The 18,462-nt window shown below is 49.1% G+C and overlaps 1 protein-coding gene and 1 long non-coding RNA gene across 2 annotated transcripts; one reads left to right on the top strand and one right to left on the bottom strand.

Annotated features, from left to right (window-relative positions):
• Nucleotides 1–391: 391 nt before the first annotated feature.
• Nucleotides 392–2,358, bottom strand: LOC146435172 (uncharacterized). The gene is made up of 3 exons (XR_014853070.1): nucleotides 2,109–2,358; nucleotides 1,414–1,764; nucleotides 392–1,303 (listed from the first exon to the last, which is right to left on the bottom strand). It is a non-coding gene; the product is annotated as an uncharacterized LOC146435172 (long non-coding RNA).
• Nucleotides 2,359–7,496: 5,138 nt separating this feature from the next.
• DUSP5 (dual specificity phosphatase 5) lies at nucleotides 7,497–17,482 on the top strand. Its single transcript, XM_085064882.1, has 4 exons — nucleotides 7,497–8,050; nucleotides 12,232–12,374; nucleotides 13,802–14,021; nucleotides 15,841–17,482. The coding sequence occupies exons 1-4, from the start codon at nucleotides 7,657–7,659 to the stop codon at nucleotides 16,239–16,241; spliced, it is 1,158 nt and encodes a 385-aa protein (XP_084921008.1). The 5' UTR covers nucleotides 7,497–7,656; the 3' UTR covers nucleotides 16,242–17,482.
• Nucleotides 17,483–18,462: the final 980 nt, after the last annotated feature.

Below are 18,462 nucleotides of genomic sequence, written 5' to 3'. Positions count from 1 at the left end.
GAAGAGAGATGAGCAACTGCCATGGAGGCTCACTTTGCCACCCACTCCTAAACTGGACTTCTAGTATCACTGCAAGCAATGCTGGACAAATGTTCTGGCAAGTGACAAATTGTTTCCCAGCTCAGCCCCATTCTCTTCCCACCTTTTTTTCCCTGTGAGTCAACTTCTGCCTACACAGATGCTTCCAGAGCAGCCTGAATGCCCTCTTCATTGTATGATGATGGGATGGTGAATTTGCACTGAGGCATATTTTCTTCCCCTGGATTTCTAGATTTTCCTGCATGTGGGCAGAAACCAGCATAATGCTGAATGACTGAAGTCCTTGCTCACAGTTCATGAATAATAAAGACTGCCAAAGCTGAAGCCCCAAAACTACCAAAGTTTGGTGGGACCTCCAGCACACATTCAGGCAGCAAGCAGAGAGCTGCAGTGGTATGAAATTGATGATTTGTGCTGATCTTTAGCGAGAGGTTGCACTCCACACCCCAGAGCTGAAGGAGGGGGTGGTGATGGATGGTCCAGCCCCTCCAGCATGGCAGCTGCTGGCTCTGCTGGGACCTTTCTGCTGATATCTTGGCAAAGGAAAGCAAAGCTGAATCTGCTGGGTACAGACGGGATGGAGCCAGCAGAAATTTGCAGGGGAAGCATTTTCCTCCTGCTCTGAAGGACTGGCTGTTATTTTCTTTATCAGGATTGTAGGATGGGACCCTCTGCTAGCTGTAGGCTCTAAGGTAACCCTAGAGATCCTTCACTGTGAGCAGTCTTTGTCAGAAGGGACGTTTCCCAAGAGGAACTTGGGAAGGGCTATGGGAAGGGCTTGGCTTTGAAGGTTTTTTTTTCTCTTTAATAAACAAGAGACTCTTAATAAACCTGGAAATCCCCCTTTTAAACTTGATACGCTGGCCTCTTCCAGACTCCCAAGCCTTCAGGGGGGAAGTAATAGGAAGTGAGATTAAATGGGCTTGAAGCTGAGGGACCAGAGGGCTGAACACCTGAGTCCTGCTTGCTGGGGTGCAGTTTGCAAACTGAGTGGCAAGGCAGTTTCTGGTGCAAGAGTTCCTGTGCAAGAGGCCGTTTGCCGTAGCTGCAGAGGAAATCAGCTGTGTCACCCCACAGGCTCTTTTCTGTCAGTAGGAAACTGTGGTGAAGGCTTGTATTATAAGCAGAAGCATTGCATTGGCAAGGGTTTCCAATACAAGGCTGACTGAAAAGAAACCAAGGTGCTGCAGTGGTAAAACTGTGTGCTTGATAATGCCAGCACAAATTATTACTCATGTCCTGCTGGTCTCAGATCATGTTCTTCCTACAAGACAGAAGGGAACAAAAGCACGGCAGACATCATCCAATATTTTTAACTCTCCTGTTTTTAAATCAACGACATTGTTTTGGGCATTTACTTCCATTTTACCATACCTTAAATATAGCTCTGTATTTCAGGGGTTAGTGTATTATATCTACTCTTACTCTGCCTGTGAAATACAGGGGTGGAATGTAGTCCTACTGACACAAAACACTTCGGTGCAAAGAAAACTATAATGGGTCCAAAGTGATGGGGGAGGTTTATTTTATAAAGATGCTCAAGTGGGCTATGCCATCAAAAGGATACAAAGTCGAAGCCACATCCTGCTGGCTTGGCTAATCCATAAAAGAGCTTTCAGTGTTTTCCCTTGGAGTAACAGCTTTAAATTTTAATAAGCTGTAGTGTACTTTCACCGGATGTAATAAGCTGATACAAAGTTTAAATGGGGTTAAGTAAGTAGGAACCTAGGAGAAAGGAACATAAAAGACATAAATTATTTCCTCTCTTTTGCAAGTTTGTTTCACTGGCTTTATTTTGGGAAAAAAAATTCATTCAATTTTTTTTTTTCTTCTCTGGATGATTCACTGTCAGGGGAGGGAGACAATACTTGAAGTAACCACAGAGCAACTTGAGCAGAGAGGACACTCAGTAAAAAGAAATAAATTTGTCTAGTTATTAATTCAGGTTACTTTGCCATTTAATTTTAGGACAGTTACCAAGTCACAGGCATGTGTGTCTGAACGTGACCCACATAATCCTGTAAAACAAAGATTTGTAGGAAGACTCCTTAAAAGGTCATCCAGCCCACTTGTACCCCAAGGCAGGATCAATTCTTTGTAAGTCTTTCTGGACAGAGCTTTGTTGAGCCTGTTCCTGGAGCCCTCAGCCATGGAGAGCTGCAGCCACAGGGAGTGACCCCAGCGCTGGCACTCCCAGTCACCGAGCAGCTTCCCGGCTTCTCCAGCAGCTCTCCTTGCTTCCCTGTTACCCATCACCCGTGCTACTGCCGGGAAAGGGGAGGTCTGCTTTATCTGCTTCCCCTCCACAGCTCCAGGTGGCTGCAGCCTCCCCCAGCCCGCCGGCTCCAGCTGCTTCCCCTTTCCCCACAGCTGCCTTTTGGACACCCTGAGCAGACCCAAATGCCACCCAGAAATGTCATCTACGGTGATATGTGGAGGGCACATCAAAGTCAAGATGTACTTTTTGTGTGTTTTCTGTTTGCAAAGGTGGGATAAAGGACTTTTCGGGCATGGGATGTGCAATGCCATGCTTGTGCTGGAGTAAGTGAGGTGGTTTGTAGTCTTCACCATGACCCACTGCTTGCCCTGTCCTGACTGTATCGTGCCTGGGGATGCCTGAAAACAAGCAGGGGCTATGGGGTGGGAATTTTTCTTGCTACTGGCAGTGCTATAGATAACTGAGGCGTATTGGGTTTTACTGAATGTGTTTGTTTGCTTACATCTGTGTAGCCTACTGAAATGGCTCCAAAACATTCTCAGCATAAAAGCATGAGCTGTTCCATTTTGAGCTTAAAAAGTCATTTCTGTACCCAGGAGCTGTACTCATTCTCGGTGGAGTGGGCATAGTAACACACACTGTGCAGTGGATTATACTTATGTGATTATAGCCTCTAGGCAACAACATGGTGCTTAAGAAATGAGTCAGTCAGAAAGACCAAGGCAGAGGGAATCAGATTCAGCAATGATAAGATTTGCTTCCAAAAGATCTGAAGTATACAGCATTTCTTCAAGATATGCTTGTCCTAATAGCCAATTAAACAGCACATGCAGGAATATTTTATGTCACTTTGTGTCTCCCAACAGTGTACAGAAGCAGTAACCACACACAAAGACTTGCAGTATGACAGGTTAGTTGGGTAAAGATAGGCAGACATGGCTGGGAGATGTGAGTGAAAGCCCAGCCAGACTGGTGATGGCTGAGTTAGTGCAGGGAGATCTGCCAATGCAGAATAGGAGCAGGTTCCTGGGAAATACATCCAGGAAAAGGGAAGAGACAGGATGAGAAGGCAAGAAATGCATGCGGGGAAGCAGTGGCAGGAAGAGAAAAGAACAAATGAGAACTGGCAAGTTGATAAAAGAACAAAAGGGCTTTGTCTCACATTAAAGGCAGCTAACTACACAAATCATTTTCCCATGTAAGCAATTACTGCAGCTACCCCAGGGATAGTTGGTGGTTGAAAATGGGAAGACGGGTTCTTTACATTCATAACTGGGTCTGGCAAGTGCTCTATCAATATGGCTCACGATGCTCTGGGCCATATCAGGCAAGCAGAGAAATTGAAACTTGATTGTGCAGATAGATGGATTCCCTGTTTTAAAAATTATCTTCCATCTGTATTCAGGGTTAAGCCACCAGCTAGTGGAACAGAAAGAACAGTGGCTTCTAAAAGGTGGCAGGAGGTTTGGTTCATTCCTCTTTCACTCCTGACTGTAGCTGTTGACAGCAGCTTCCAGCAGTCAGTGCAGTCACAGTCACGTAGGCATGAGTCAGGTAAAAATCAGACTAAGAGTGAGATTCCCTTTCAGCCTGATTTTCAGAAATGCTGAGTGCAGGCAACTCCCATTCAAGACAGTCTGTGTCTGATAGTGCATTTCACCCTGTAGAATCAGCTTTTGGCAACCAGCATTCTGTTGAGACTGAGAGAAATTCGTAACGAAACAAATGGTCATGATCTGATCTTAGATCCTAGACTTTATCTCATGAGTGACCAAGTCATGACACCAATGAGGTCTCAGCTTGACAATCTCCTATTGCTGCTGCTCAGCTGACCTTAGCCCTGGGTATAAATTTAAGTGTCTTCCAGCTCTCCATTTACTGGCACAAACTTATCTCACTGCTTGTCCTGTAAGTGTTTTGACATCAGCCACTCCAAAATTAGAAACTGATGGTATGGAAGACTTAATAACATTAAAGAAATGCCAACCCATGTTCTCTACTGTCTTGTGTTATGCTTTGTTCATCTGAGGAATTTCTTGCATTTCACAACCAACAAGAGGATGTGGGTTCAGGATTGTGCCCCAACAGGGATATGATGCAGCTCAAGCCCCAGACTAGAACTCCATGGCATTTAGGTTACTCTCTATAACACCTCCCTGACCTAACTCCAGTATGATCCTTGGTCTGCCTTCTCTGAAGTGTCCTTTCCAGGAGTTCACTGGTTTTCTCTCACGCTTAGTCTTGCTAGGTTTGTTCTTAACTCTTTGGAGTTACAAGCACACTTGTAACATCCAGCACAGGGCATCCCGTGTCTCACTTGAGGCAAGTCAAGCCTAAGAAACTTGGCTGAGCCTGTCTCTTTTGCTTACCAGCAAATGGTGTCCATTTATTGACGAATCTCCCCTTTAAAGCTCCTTTTGAGTTTTATTCTCTCCAAAAGGCAGTTTTTCACTCTTGGGCAATACCTTCTGGGTGCTGTTCCCTGGGGTGGAGGTCCAGCTATGCCCCGCGGGAGCTGGGGGCATTTCACCCAGCTACAGCAAGAAAGTTTCCCTTTGCAGCACTGAGAACAGGCAGAAACAAAGAGCCCGGAGGAGGTGGGGAGGGGAGAAGGGAAGAATGAGCTAGGTTAGGGGAAACAGAGCCTGGAAGAAAAGGAAAGGACCAGCTGATCTGAAAGCCCCGATAAAAGCCCAAGACAAAGGCCAAGGGAGCCTGTGAGATTATCAAGGGGAAGCGGGAGGAGCAGCAGAGAGATGCAGCAGAACCTAAGTGGGAATGATGTAAAATGCTGCAGGGAGGAGCGGAGTTTCCTACCTAAAGCAGAGAGTGGTTTAATTTACTCAACCACTTCCATTTACAGGAATCGAGGCCCTTTCTCACTTCTGGCTGGGAACACCCGATAAATGAAGGAGCTGCTCCAGTAGGAAAGAGTATCCATGTCCATCCCACAGCCCTGCCAGCATCAGCCCCTATTGCTCATCTGTTTCCAAGTACAACTCAGACATTTTGCTGGTGGGCAGAGAAGTCAGGGACACTGCATCCAGCACCCTGCAGCGGAGGAAGCATTAGTACTGCTGTTAGCCTTGTTATTTTCTCCTAATAAAAAGGTGGTCATGACTCACTCCATTAAGAAACAAAAGCAGAGCTGTAATCTACTGAAAGGCAGTTGTTTGGATGCTCAGCATTAGGCGTGTAAAAGAAGGAAGGTCAGCTGCAGGTCAGGTCTGGTTATATACACCCTGCCACCAGCACAAGCCAAACTTCAGGTACTCCCCAGAGAGTTTATTTTCTGGGCTGGGGTAATTTGCCCCGGCTTCAGAGGTGTCACTTCAGGCAGGAGTGTGAAGGAAAAGCAAGCTCTCTTTCTCATCCCTCCACATTTCAGTTGGGTTTCCTGAGGAAATGATACTGTGACTGCCCTGGCCCCCTCCTTCCTCCCGGGAGGGCGGAGCACGCTAACATCTGCCCGCAGCCCCTCTTCCCCTCCCCATGCCCCACTGGGACCAGTTTGCCAGCTGAGCTGTTACTGGGGTCTGAGTCCCAAGGGAACCAGGTTGATTCTCAGAGAGGAAGCAGTGGCTCCTGAAGCTGGGGGCTGAGAGGCAGGAAAGGCAGGTTGTGTTCTGGTGGTGCGGAGGTTTCCCTTGTGAGCAGGACTAGGTCACAGAACCCCTGCCCATGCCAGATTTCCCACCTAGTCCATGAGAGGGGTTTTGGCACAGCTGTGGTGATCCGGTTCTGACAGAGACCATGCTGGCACATGGGTCTCACCCAGCCATGTGGCTGTGACAATGCCCAGCTGGCTCCCAGGGTGGGTGCAGGGTCAGCAGAGCCAGGCTGCCGTGATGGCAGTGACCAGGTGAAGACAACACCCACGCTAAGATGTACTGTGAACATCTGCCCCTACCCACAAGCTACTTCTATTTTTGTTCCATCTCATAGCCTGGCTGACTCAGAGGAGCAGAGCAAGGGGGGGTGGGTCAGGTTAGAAGGCGCCAGATGGGAGGGCTGTAGGGGGATTGAAAGAGGAAGAGGAGGAGGAGTTGCTTCGAAACCAGTAGTTGCCATTCTTTCAATCAGCTTGAACATTTTCTTTGCACAGTCTTTTTCACGATTCTCTGTTTCAGCTGCAGGCAATTTGAGGCAGGGATGGCACTTCCTGCCTGCTGTTGAGGTGAGCATTCTTTCAGGGCACCATCAGAATAAATGACACCCTGCTCTTAGATAGCTCCACTGTCATCTGCCTGGTCTGTAATGAGCTTGACTGAATCTCATCCTTTTGCTTGACTTCTAGGAATTTCCACTCCTCTTTTTGGTCTCTTTACAAAACTAATCTACAAGGAAAGGGCAAGTGCCAAATTTCCTAATTCCTGTGCGTCTTAGTGTCACGACTTCTGGACACAGGCACAGTCAGCGGTCTGTGGTGTAAGTCTTGCAAATCCTTGAGACACAATCTTGCAGCCACAAGGGACATAAGACCCTCCCCTCAAACAGCCATATCAGCAATTTTTGTGTTACAGGTGGCCCTCTCATCCTTGTCCCTATCCCTCCAGAACATTCATTAGCTTTGCAGAAATGGCACATCTCGCTTTGTCTCAGTCTGTTACTCCTTGTTTGCTCCTTAGCTGCCAGGCTGTAAACCTTGGGCCAAGTAACCACATCCTCGGAGTTGTTCCCCAGGCAGTTCTTGCTGATTTCTCAGTTGCCGAAGCTGCCTTGATGCAAACCATGGCCTGAGCAGGGGACCCAGCTCTTTCCGAGGGGCTGTAGGAGCAGGCAGCTCCCATGTCGAGAGCAGCAGAGCTCCCGCAGGCAGGCCTGCCTGGGTTCAGGCTTTGCTGCGGGTGAGGATACATTCACCGAGCGGGGAATAAGGGGAGCTGACACTCCATTCGCAACCCGGTGCGAGAAGCTTGCCCCAGCGCTGCCCTTCCTTCCTCCCTTCCCTCCTCCCCCTCCGCCCCCCCGGCAGGCTTCCCGACTCTTCTGACAGGCTGGGGAGGGGGCGGTGGTGATGCCGGGATGATCCTCAGCCGATGAGTGGAGAATTTTTGCAGCGTTTTTCAGCTTCCTCTGCCTCGGAGGCTGACCTAGCGCCGCCAGGGAGGGAGGGGATCCCCGCCAGGGGGTGGTGCGCGGGGCGGGAGATGTCCATGTTTGGGAGGCGGGAGCGTCACTCCCCTTATATGGGCAGTGTCGTCACGGCCCTGCCTCCCATTCATATAAATGCCCGGCGGCGCCGGCCGGGATTCCCTACCCGGGCTCGGCGCGGCCCCGCGGTGCCTCCGTTCCTCCCGCCCCGTGCCATCGCCGCCGGCTCCGCGCTAGCACCGGGCACCCCCTGCCGCCTTCCCCGCTCCTGCCCCGGCTGCGGCGGGGCGCGACCCTCGGCCGGCATGAAAGTCACGTCCCTCGACTGCCGCCAGCTGCGGAAGCTGCTGCGGAAGGAGCCCTCCCGCTGCCTGGTGCTGGACTGCCGGCCCTACCTGTCCTACTCGGCCTCCTGCCTCCGCGGCTCGCTCAACGTCAACCTCAACTCGGTGGTGATGCGGCGGGCCCGCGGCGGGGCCGTGCCGCTCCACTTCGTGGTGCCCGACGCCTCTGCCCGAGCCCGGCTGCTGCTGGGCGCCGAGGGGGCGGCGGGGGCCAGCCGCCTGGCGGCCGTGGTCGTGCTGGACCAGGACACGGGCCACTGGCAGAAGCTGAAGAAGGACAGCACAGCCCAGATCGTCCTTAACACCCTGCTCTCCAGCCTGCCGGAGGCCGGGGCCAGGGTCTGCTTCCTGAAAGGTGAGAGGGGTCGCGGGGACACGACAGACAGGGGCTGGGGAGGGAGGGGGGAGCGGCGCGATCGACCCTCAAAGCTCCCCTGGCTGGCGGGGGCCCCGAGGTGCTCCCGTTCGCTCTCCTTCGCCCCGCAGTGAACCTGATTATTGGTGGAGGGCAGGGAGGTAACACCGGGATTTTGTTTCTTTTCCACCTACTGGAAATAAATCCCGGATAGACTCTGCGGGCTGAGCCGAAATGCCTTTCCGCTCACCCCCGCCGCTCGCTTAAGAGGCTGAGGGAAAAGCAGAGAATATCAGGAAAGACGAACAAAAGTTGCAGATTATTAAAGGGGCAAAGACATCGGCGCTGCGTGGGAAACAAAATTAACCCCGCGGGTATGAGGAGAGACGAGGCCACCGCTATTCGCTCTCCGCCCGGTGACACGGGACGGCCCGTGCTGGGAACCCGAAACTCTGGGGGCCGATGGCCGCCCTTCCACCCTTCCACCGAGAGCCGAGAGGTTTCTCTCCATCGGGCACATCAACGCTGGCAGGGAAAACCCAGAGCCGAAACTCCGGGGCTCGTCAGGGAACAGAAATACCTCCTCCCCTCACATGTATTACAGCGCTTCGATTGCGGTTCTTTGTTTTCCTTCCGCGTAACCCGAGGTAATAAAACGATAAATAGCATAGCGAGCATAGCAGCCCGCCCTTTCTCTGTCCTCCCGCCCCTGCCTCCCCTCCGCTTCTCCTGGCAGCGCCTTTGTCCTTCTGCCCTCTCAGTTTTCTCAGCACAGCCCCCCCTGCTCCGGGAGCGGGCCGTGCCCGGGCGGGGTCGTTCCGGCCCGAAGCGCCGCACAAGCGGCTCCCGCAGCAGCACCACGCCGAAGTAGGTGCTTCTAAACAACCCTCTTGCCATAGCATGAGGCCATAAACGGAGGGGAAAACCAGGCGATGTTTCTTGAATAAAGCCTACCCCTGTGTTCTCATGAGCCAGGGTTAATTCACTTTTAACAAGCCTTTTACCGCTAGTTTTTGTCCTCATGTACCCAGTTTGTGCCTTCTGTAACAAACGACCTGCTAAGGCAGAGGCATTTTCAGCCTGGTACCGAGGTAGGGGCATGCTCCCTGGGCTGTTTGCCACCACCCTGGCTCTGTCCAGCCACTGTCAGCGTTTGTTGGGGTCTGACAGTTGCCACAAAAGCACAAATTCTGCTACTGCAGGGCAGGGATTCCACCAAATCTTTAGGGACCACACTAAACTAGAGATTAAATATCTCCAGGGTCATGGTGGGAAGTCTGTGAGAAACTCGGGGCCGAATTAAGCTCTGCTGACTCTCAAACAAGACCGCTGGTTTGGCCACAGGATCATCCTTTCCTCCTCATGTCCCAGCCCCACACTTTGAAGTGGTGACTGTGACTGTGGGCAGTTTTTGCAGGGTTAGACATTAGTGTAGGCTCTGCTTTGTACCTCTTGTGTGTTGTAAAGTGTCATATTGAAAGCCTGTCGATTTGAGGCAAAATACATTTCCTCTCAGTGTATGAGAAAGTTTCCTCCTTTTCCTGCTGCAGTTTCCTTTTGCTTTGCTGGAAGTGCTCTGAGTTGCAGGTTCAGGCCCATGACTCAGTGGGCAGCATTGATGATTCACTGGGGCCACAGACCCTCAAGAAGCTGTCATGGCCTGGGGGAAGATCCGTGGCACAGTGGGGGTATAAATCACCCTGGAACACTGGATTCTGATCAGGAGAAAGGGTCCTTTGTAGGCCTCCACTACCAGCTTTGCAAATAATAGGCTGTCAAACCACCAGGAAAAATATCTCCTTGAGGTTTCCCCTTATATTCTTGTTCTCCCTAGGCATGGAGAGCTAGGAGGAGTGTTGGCCACTTAAGTGCTAAGGGGGTCTCATTGCAATATGAGGTCACCCCCACCCCACCAGATCATCAAGATCCTGGGGATCTGGTCTCAAGGAGAGCAGCTGGAACAGAATCACTGCATGCCAGACCCTGTTCCCTCCCTTTCTTTCTGGCTTGCAGGGTCACATTTTTCATCTGTGTGGGTGCAGTTTCACTCTGGGTGAGCTCAGCCCCAGTACGGTGAGAGTGGTTGTGTGTCAGGGAAAAAGAAAGATAAAATAACGGATCCTCCCTTGGTGCTGATAACGATTGTATTACTTATTGATTAAAACGGAAGTGCAGCTCAGCTCTCTGTGATGAGCAACTGAGTATTTGCAGAAATGACCTCAGGGAAGGTAGGTTGAGTGGGGAGGGGGAAGAGAGGAGATCGCTGGAGGACGGGATGAGCAGATGACTCACTGTAAGAATGGCCTGCAAATATCCTGATCCCCAAGGCTTGTAATTAACCATTCACCAGCTGCATGTGTTAGCTGCCCCAAGAGACACGAGACATGCGTGTCTGTTCGAACACACACGCCGATTTGGCTCGGGCAGATTTCTGTATTCATTCAAGAGTAAAAACAACAACGTGGGGTGTAAATGAGGATAATGGCTATTTGCATAAACTGGACATATTTTTCCTATGTGATGGCAGTGGCTGGAGGCTTGGGGGGAGATAAGGTCAGCTATGCAAAACAAGAGGATTTAAAAGTTCACCCCATGAAGGGCAGTTCAGCAACTCTACAGAGCTTCTTGTGTTTATTTTTTTTCCCACTGTGAACTGTTGGGGATATAATTTTCTCGACTCAGTTGCTGTGGATATCATTTTATCAAACACCTCCCACCACCACCATGGTCTTCACGGTCACTTGACTGATTTGACCACTGCCTCATGCTGTGAGCTCTGGAATGAGGTGGCAGAATGTGGCTGGGGGTAGGAGGAAAGGTGCAGGTGCTGAGTGCTCATTGACTGTAAAGTCACTGTCCTGCCCTCTGCCATGGAAAACAAACTTTCATCACATTCAGTGGGCTTTGGATCATGCCGGCCACTTGCAACACGAGGACCCCACAGCAGGAATGAGTAGGCAACAGTAGCACGTCATGAATTTGAGCACACATCCGCTCAAACATTGCAAACAGATGAGACACCGGCACTGTGGGGCTGAAATGTCAGAGGTGGCTGTACGAGGCAGCCCTGGCAGCAAGGCTGGTGGGGGTCCTGCGGCTCCTCTGATCTTCAGCACTTCCCTTGTTTCAAAATCCTTCCTTGCACAGGGGCATCCACACCGACATGGCTTATCAGGGTGAAACAGTTGCAGGTGAATGAATCACAACGGAGGGTTTGCTTTCCAAACCTTGTTTACTTGAGGGCCACACTCTGAAGGATTATTGAATGTAGCTGTTCATGAGCCATTCATTTCTGCTCTGAAAAAGCACAGGTGGCAGACATGTGGCACACCACTGACGTTTCCAGGCTGCTTCTGCTACCTGACTTATTCAGGTTCATTTTGGAGATGTGCTTTCATGCAGCATATTCCCAGCCTGGAAACAGGCAACAGTTTAGCTGACGACAAACTTTGAGTAACAATGTAATAATAGGATTAATTCCTTTTCATTAGCAGTGCACTGAATGAAACGAATGCAGTACTTAACCGTGCGGAATAGCTCATGTGGGGCTATTCAGTTGTCAAATGCTGTCACAGGATTTCATTAAGTTTTATAGCTGTTATTTAATAGATTGGTTTCAGTGGGACCATCTTCATTACTTCACTGTCTCGTGCATTGTGGTGATTAATGAGACAGATGCAAACATCCCCCTCTTGAGTTTATGTCCATTTAAAAGATGCAAATAAAATTTTCTGTGTTGTCACAGTGTATATATTAATGACAGGTTTAGAAAAGATGACTCCTGAGTACAGAAATCTCTGCCTCAAATGCTGGAATTAGTGCTCATATATAAAACCCGGGGGGAGGAAGTTTTGTCCTCACTGTACAGGAGTTAATGGTTGCTAGACTCAACAGAATTACATTCGCTAACGGCTTTAGTCTGGATTCACTGGCTTTTGGCAAGTTAATAATTGTCAGTGGTATCAGAGGTTTTTCCTTGGGTGCCCAAAGCCTTTTAAGCAAACCCATTTCCCCAGAGAAGCACTATCCTTCATTAACCCTCCCCTGGAGCTCATCACTGTGTGCTGCTATCCCACTGCATTGCAAGTGCTGGAGCTTCATTTGTCCTTCACTTGAATTAAATGAGTCCTTGGGAGGGCAAATATTCATGTCTTCTTTTTTTGTTGTTGTTGTTTCCCTAGGGGGATATGAAACCTTTAACTCTCAATATCCTGAGTGCTGCGTGGATGGAAAACTCATTTCCCCAGAGAGGACAGAGCCAGAGAGAAACCTTGCCAGCCACTGTGAGAAGCAGAGTGCCAACCACAAACCCGCTTATGACCAGGTGTGTGTCACGGCTGCAGTGGGTCACCCTCCCCTTGGGACTTGTCCCTGCTGCCACCAGGCTCTCTTGGAGGCTGGCAGGGTGTCAGTGGCCCTGGTGCTGGCATGGGCTGTCAATAAGTTGTTGCAGTCCAAGTTGACAGCCCATGTGCTGAATATGTTGCCTTTGTGTGCTGCTGGTCAGCATCACCTCTGCCTGGCTACAAAATTAGGCAACAGAAGGAGGCAAAACAACATATCTAGCCCCAAAACTGTATTTATGAGCTCTCTTATCACACACCCAGGCAGCATGAGCCGTCAGCAGCTCACACCTCCTGAGGAAACTGAAAATGGGCAGAGGAGAGGCTGCCAGGAGTGTCATTTTTCTGACAGACAAAGGAGCACATTTTGCCCATGCTTCCTCTAGAGATCCCAGGAGGAATTGGAGGCTGGCAAGGGGGGCAGTGCCTCTGAGAAGGGGCAATGGCTGGAGAACCACCACTGGACAGGGGAAGTGGGGTTTCCACAGGGGAAATCGTCATATGCCCACCCAGCCCGGGGATTGTGTGTGCTCCAAGATGTCACCCTGCGGTCAGGACACTTCCGCCAGGGTGTGCATTTCCTGCTGCTTGGGGGAGTCCCCTCGTGATGCCTCTCTGCTCTCCTGGGAGTACCTCCCACACAAGCCACCCTCCTGCCACCTTGGCTGGCTGCCAGCTGTCCCTGATGCATGGGAACCCACCATGTGGGCAGCTCAGGGGAGTGGAAAGGCAGTTTATCACAGCTGGGGGGTGGCAGCAGCTCATGTGCATCATGGAAAGTTACCTGCCAGCTCATAAAGCCGTGTCAGACGGTGGCTTTTTTCTTTCGCGGTCTTGTCATACAGCCTTTGCTCGTGCTGGGGAAGGAGGAACTGAGATGACATCTCAGGGTGGGTGATGCAGCAATGCTGTGCTCCAGAGAGGTGTGGGGTGAAGGGGGATGAGGAGCCTAGATCCATTTTTTTTGCTTTGTTTCACTTTTGGAGATGTGACCAGAGGGGCTAAGCCCTTGCTGAGCTAAAGTAGCTTCTTCCTCTGTCCTAATCTTCCTCCCTGCTGGGATGTGGCTCCCTGCCTTGCTCGTATTTCAGTAAAGCCTCAGTGGGAATGGGCACCACATATGAAAGCACTTTGGGTGCACTGCAAGGGGCAGCACTTTAAAGAAAGCCACAAGCATCCTGCACACAAGTGGGTTGGATCTGACATTGTACCTTGCAGATGTGGACAAGAAAATGAAAAAAATTTTCCTACGTGGGCTTTGCCATGAGACTGATTCATTGGCCAGCAGCACTGGGGTCCAAAAAAGCCAGAGAGGGAGGGAGCAGGCACCCACACAGGCTCCCTTGGTCTCTCTTGGGTCTCAGGACTTTTGAAAAAAAATTACATGTTTCTGCTCCTTCTCTTCCAGGGTGGTCCAGTCGAAATCCTGCCTTTTCTCTACCTTGGTAGTGCCTATCATGCTTCCAAGTGCGAATTTCTCGCCAACCTGCACATCACAGCCCTGCTAAACGTCTCCAGGAAAAGCTCAGAGTCCTTCAAAGACCAGTACTGCTACAAGTGGATCCCAGTGGAAGACAGTCACACAGCAGACATCAGCTCTCACTTCCAGGAAGCCATAGACTTCATTGGTAGGTACAAACGAACAAATTTTCAGATCTTCATGTATTTTAAATTAATCTAAAATGTAAAATTAATTTAATTAATTAATTTTAAAATAAAATACACATTGAAGTCTACTGAATTTTGTAAGGGAAAAAAGCCCCAGTTCCTTCTACTTGTATGTCAGACTCAGGAACAACCAGGTGAAGCAGAGTCAGCTTATTGCCTTACTGTGCTAAAATATCCCAAAGGGAGTCTTAAAAACCCATTGTCTCCGCTTATCACAGACCTCTTTCAATTCCTCCTTTGATCATTCCAGTATCTCACCCTTTAATCAAATACCCCAGTGCAAAAAATGAGGCCTTTAGAAAACTTTGTGCCACTCCCTTTCAAATCTTCCTGCATTCAGCTGGGTGGGTGAGTGAACAAGAGCTGTGCCAGGGAACACAAGATCCTCCCTGAGAAGCACTAGATGGTTGGGGGGTGGAGAAGCCTGAGCCTGACTAGAGGTCATGTTGAAACCAGTGCTGTTGCTCTCCAGGAATATTCAAGAGAGAAAGAGAATAAAATAAAATACAGTTACAGGCTCACTGGACTCATTACTCAGCTGAGTTTGAGTTCTTCAACAGTGCAGGCAGAATTACAAAAGCCTGATATGAGGGTACTCTCTGAGTCCTTCCCCTTCCTGGTAAGGGACATCTCACGCCTTTCAGGGAAATAATAATTTATGGCACTTTTCTGTCCTGCCCTCCACCCCTTCTGATAGATGTCGAGTCACTTGGAAATTTCACAGATTTTGAGGATGGCTTTAATTTTCACTTTCTTTTAAAATTGGGCATGTGATGTAGATGCTGGGGATGACTCAAATTCATGTCTTCCTTACTTTGTGCGGTAGCTAAATATAACTGGTCGTGGTGGCACCAGTCCCCTGGCAGACAATTGAAGGCAGGCAAATGATAACTTGCTCAGCTCTGTGTGTTTCCCTGAGCACTACACTCAGCACAGTTATCCATGAATTGGAGCTTGAACATGTTGCTCGAGGCAATAGAGCAGAGAACGGTCTATTTTTTGAAAAGTGTTTTTGTGTGGAAAGGGCTTATTTTAAGCACATTCTCTTTAATCTAATAACAATCATTTTGTTGTGTGAGTAACCACAGTGGCTCCTGTTGTGTAAAATGGGTGCTTTGCATAAGCCTTTTATATCCTGATTTAAGTCCAAGCATCCTTTAACCAGGCTGTAATTAGCAACTCCCTACCAGTGTTTGTGTGCTTTGTGGTGAGGCCCCAGGCACTGAGCTCAGCCTCTCCACCTAAGGGTACCCACCAAGGGCTCACCTCCTGCTACTGCTGTTTGCTGCCAACTGGCCAAGCAGGGAGTTAGGACTTTAAAGAAAAATCCTATCTTTCTAGCAAACTTGATGAGGGCCCCTGCAGTTTTTGAGTGAGCAGGTAGTGGGTAGGGCTGGCCAGGCTGTGCTTGAGTCAACATTTTGGGCTGCAGGCAGAGAAATGCAGGTACAGCAAACAAAAGCATTGCCTGTATCACAATGTTCTGCAATGTCAGTTGTTCCAAAAGAGAAGTAGGCACAGGGAAGGAGACAGGGATTATTTTTTTCCCTAAAGAGTGGAAAAAGAGCCAAATCAGGATCCGCAGACTGTGAAACCAAGTGTCATCTACAGCGCAGGTCCATCACAGGCTAGGTTTTGTCCTCCTTGTCTTTTAATCTCCATGTCACCTTTAGTAGCCAAGAGAAGAGCAAGCCTCTCCTTGCTGGTAGACTGGCCATGCCCCCCTTCCCAGTGCTCTCCATCCCCAACAACTGATGTCTGCAATTGCTTTTTCCCCAGATTACGTCAGGCGAACAGGCGGCAAGATCCTGGTGCACTGCGAGGCGGGCATTTCGCGCTCCCCCACCATCTGCATGGCTTATCTCATGAAGACAAAGAAGCTGCGGCTGGACGAAGCCTTTGATTTCATCAAGCAGCGCCGGAGCCTGATCTCACCAAACTTCGGTTTCATGGGCCAGTTGCTACAATACGAGTCAGAGATCTTGTCTTCCACCCCCAGCCCCCCTGTCACCTCATGCAAAAGAGAAGCTGCATCTTTCTTTGCAGAGGAACTGACTTTAGGCAAAAACTTTGAGGGGTCATGCTTTGCCTTTCCTACCTCAGTGTTGAGTTCTGTGCCCATCCACTCTCCTGTCCACCAGCTGAAACTCAGCCCAATGACGGCATCTTCGTCCTGCTGAACACCTGGGGAGCCCAGAGCTGGTGTGGTCCTGATCCAAACTGTGATCCCCAACAAGAACATTTCATGAATGTGCAATAGAGAAACTTCATCCACTTACTCTGAGATGGAGTGGTTGTCATGGGTCATCCTTCCCATATGCTGTGACTGTAAGATGCAAGTGGTCTAAGCATGGCAGGTTTTCTGAACTTTTATTGTCCTTTTTTTAAAAAAAAATACAAAGTGCTTTTTTTAGGATTTTAACCACACAATGTGCACCCACTACTGTATTTCCAGATTCCTGGGGAGCAATGAGAAGTCCATTTAGTATGTTCTCAGCTCCCATCTCCTTCCCATCTTATTTTTGAAAATACCCTTATTTAAAGTTTCAAGCAATAAACAGCAGCAGGGAAGAAAGCAAAATGAAAAGCACTACCTTTGCAACTACAGAGGTGGTGGGAGTGAATATTTGTTCAAATATTTCTCCGGCTTTCCTCCTCCCCTCTCCTGTGTCATGTTTCAGGGAGCAAAGGGCTGGAGTGGGGAGAAGGGAGTGCCTTTCCCAGGACACTGTTGCACAACCAGGTGAAAATCCCCTCTCCTGCTCCAGCCTCTGAAGTGTCAGGTATTGTCCACAGTGTAACTGGATACCAATGCCGACCAGTGGGTCCATTCCGGTGTGGCATTTCCTGTACTTCTGTATTTGCCTTTGTACTGGATGTGCTTTTAAGTAAAGCAGGGACTTAACATCTATCAGCTACCCTGCTGAGCTATTATCCTCCCATCTGTTATTTAAGAACAGCCCTAGAATACTTGAATGTCTCCACAATCCTCATCACATCCACTTCCCATCAGATAACACTGTAAAACACTGTAACTGCTGGACTTCACACCAAAAAAACCTGACAAGCTTTCAGCTCCAAGGCAACTTTTCCTCCGTCCCTTCCCAAGTGTTCCCATTGTGTATTGTGTGTGGTCAAGTGGTCTTTTTCAGTGTTATGTGACTTGCTTAGAGTGTGTGGTCACCTCTAGTCAGCCTTTGTCCAGAAAAAATGGTTTCTGTCTTGCTTACATTGGCCTCTGTGTCCACAGCGAGTTCAGAATGAGTGTCTCTGTCTGTTGACCTTTTTATTATTTTTAATATGTAATATGTATGGGAAATGGCAATAATTTCCAGGAGATCTCGTAAATGTGAAAGAAAACCTGTAATGGTTTTTATGGAGTGTAAAAAATAATAAAGGAAAAAAATGCCAGGAAAATAAAGCTGTTTGTTGTACTTGGAATGAGCTGTAAAAGTGTGTTGGCAGAGGTCAGTGGCCTGAGAGATCACCTGAGAAAAACATCATGGTGTAAAAGTGGTATAAGAAGGTGGAAGACATGGGAAAGTATCACTGGGCTCTCTGCTGAAAAGCCACCAAGGTGCATCACTACAGAGGGGAGAAGGTGAGGGGGAGGATTGTTTTAAACAGAATGACATGAGTCACGGTGGCGTCACTTCCCAGCAGCCAGGCAGGCACTTCTGTTTTGATTCATGCGAGTTTTATATAAGATTTACCATCTTGCTGAAGATAAAAAATCAGAACTAGGCATGGCCCCCACTTCCTTCCAACCCATGACAAGGGGTGCTACATACCCTGGTCTTTAGAGTGATGCTTATGGGTGACATGTGGCACCTCTGGGTGCCAGGAACCTGGGCATATGGGTAATTCTAATATTTTCACTTTTTTAAATGAAAAGCAAAATTAAACTAGAAGTGCCAGCATGCCTGATGCATTTCATACCCCTTTTCTTCTTGAAGTTTCTAGGCTTTTTCTGGCTCATCACTGTAGCACATTTATAATCTGCAATTCCAAATTATCGAGTTGAAAAATTCATGGTAAATATCTGGGTCGCATAGCCTGTGTGCATGTATGCATCCATTTGTAACTTCTTACCCCAGGGAAGCAAATCTGACAGATGAGAAGGTCTCACTGGAGATGTGCCATGGATTTCTTCCCCGGTATCAGAGGGATGTGGCAGCAGCCCTGCCTGGGCTCTGGGAAACCTGAACATGGGAGCCAGCAGCCAGGGAGGTAAGGCAGATGATCTAGTAAGAGCAGATCAATTAATTTTCTGAAAGACCTGATTGGTCCCCTTGGGGAACTCTGGAAAGTGCTTTCTGCCTCTCAGCCCACACAAGCACCCAAGCAGAAAGGCTGCTGGCCTTAGTGAAAGTGGCCATGTCCTGAGTACTGAGATCTACA

This window comes from Lichenostomus cassidix, chromosome 6 (genome assembly GCF_008360975.1).
Source record: "Lichenostomus cassidix isolate B80296 chromosome 6, HeHo_3.0, whole genome shotgun sequence".
NCBI classification, from domain to species: domain Eukaryota; kingdom Metazoa; phylum Chordata; class Aves; order Passeriformes; family Meliphagidae; genus Lichenostomus; species Lichenostomus cassidix.
This window is presented reverse-complemented; position numbering and strand designations above follow the sequence as displayed.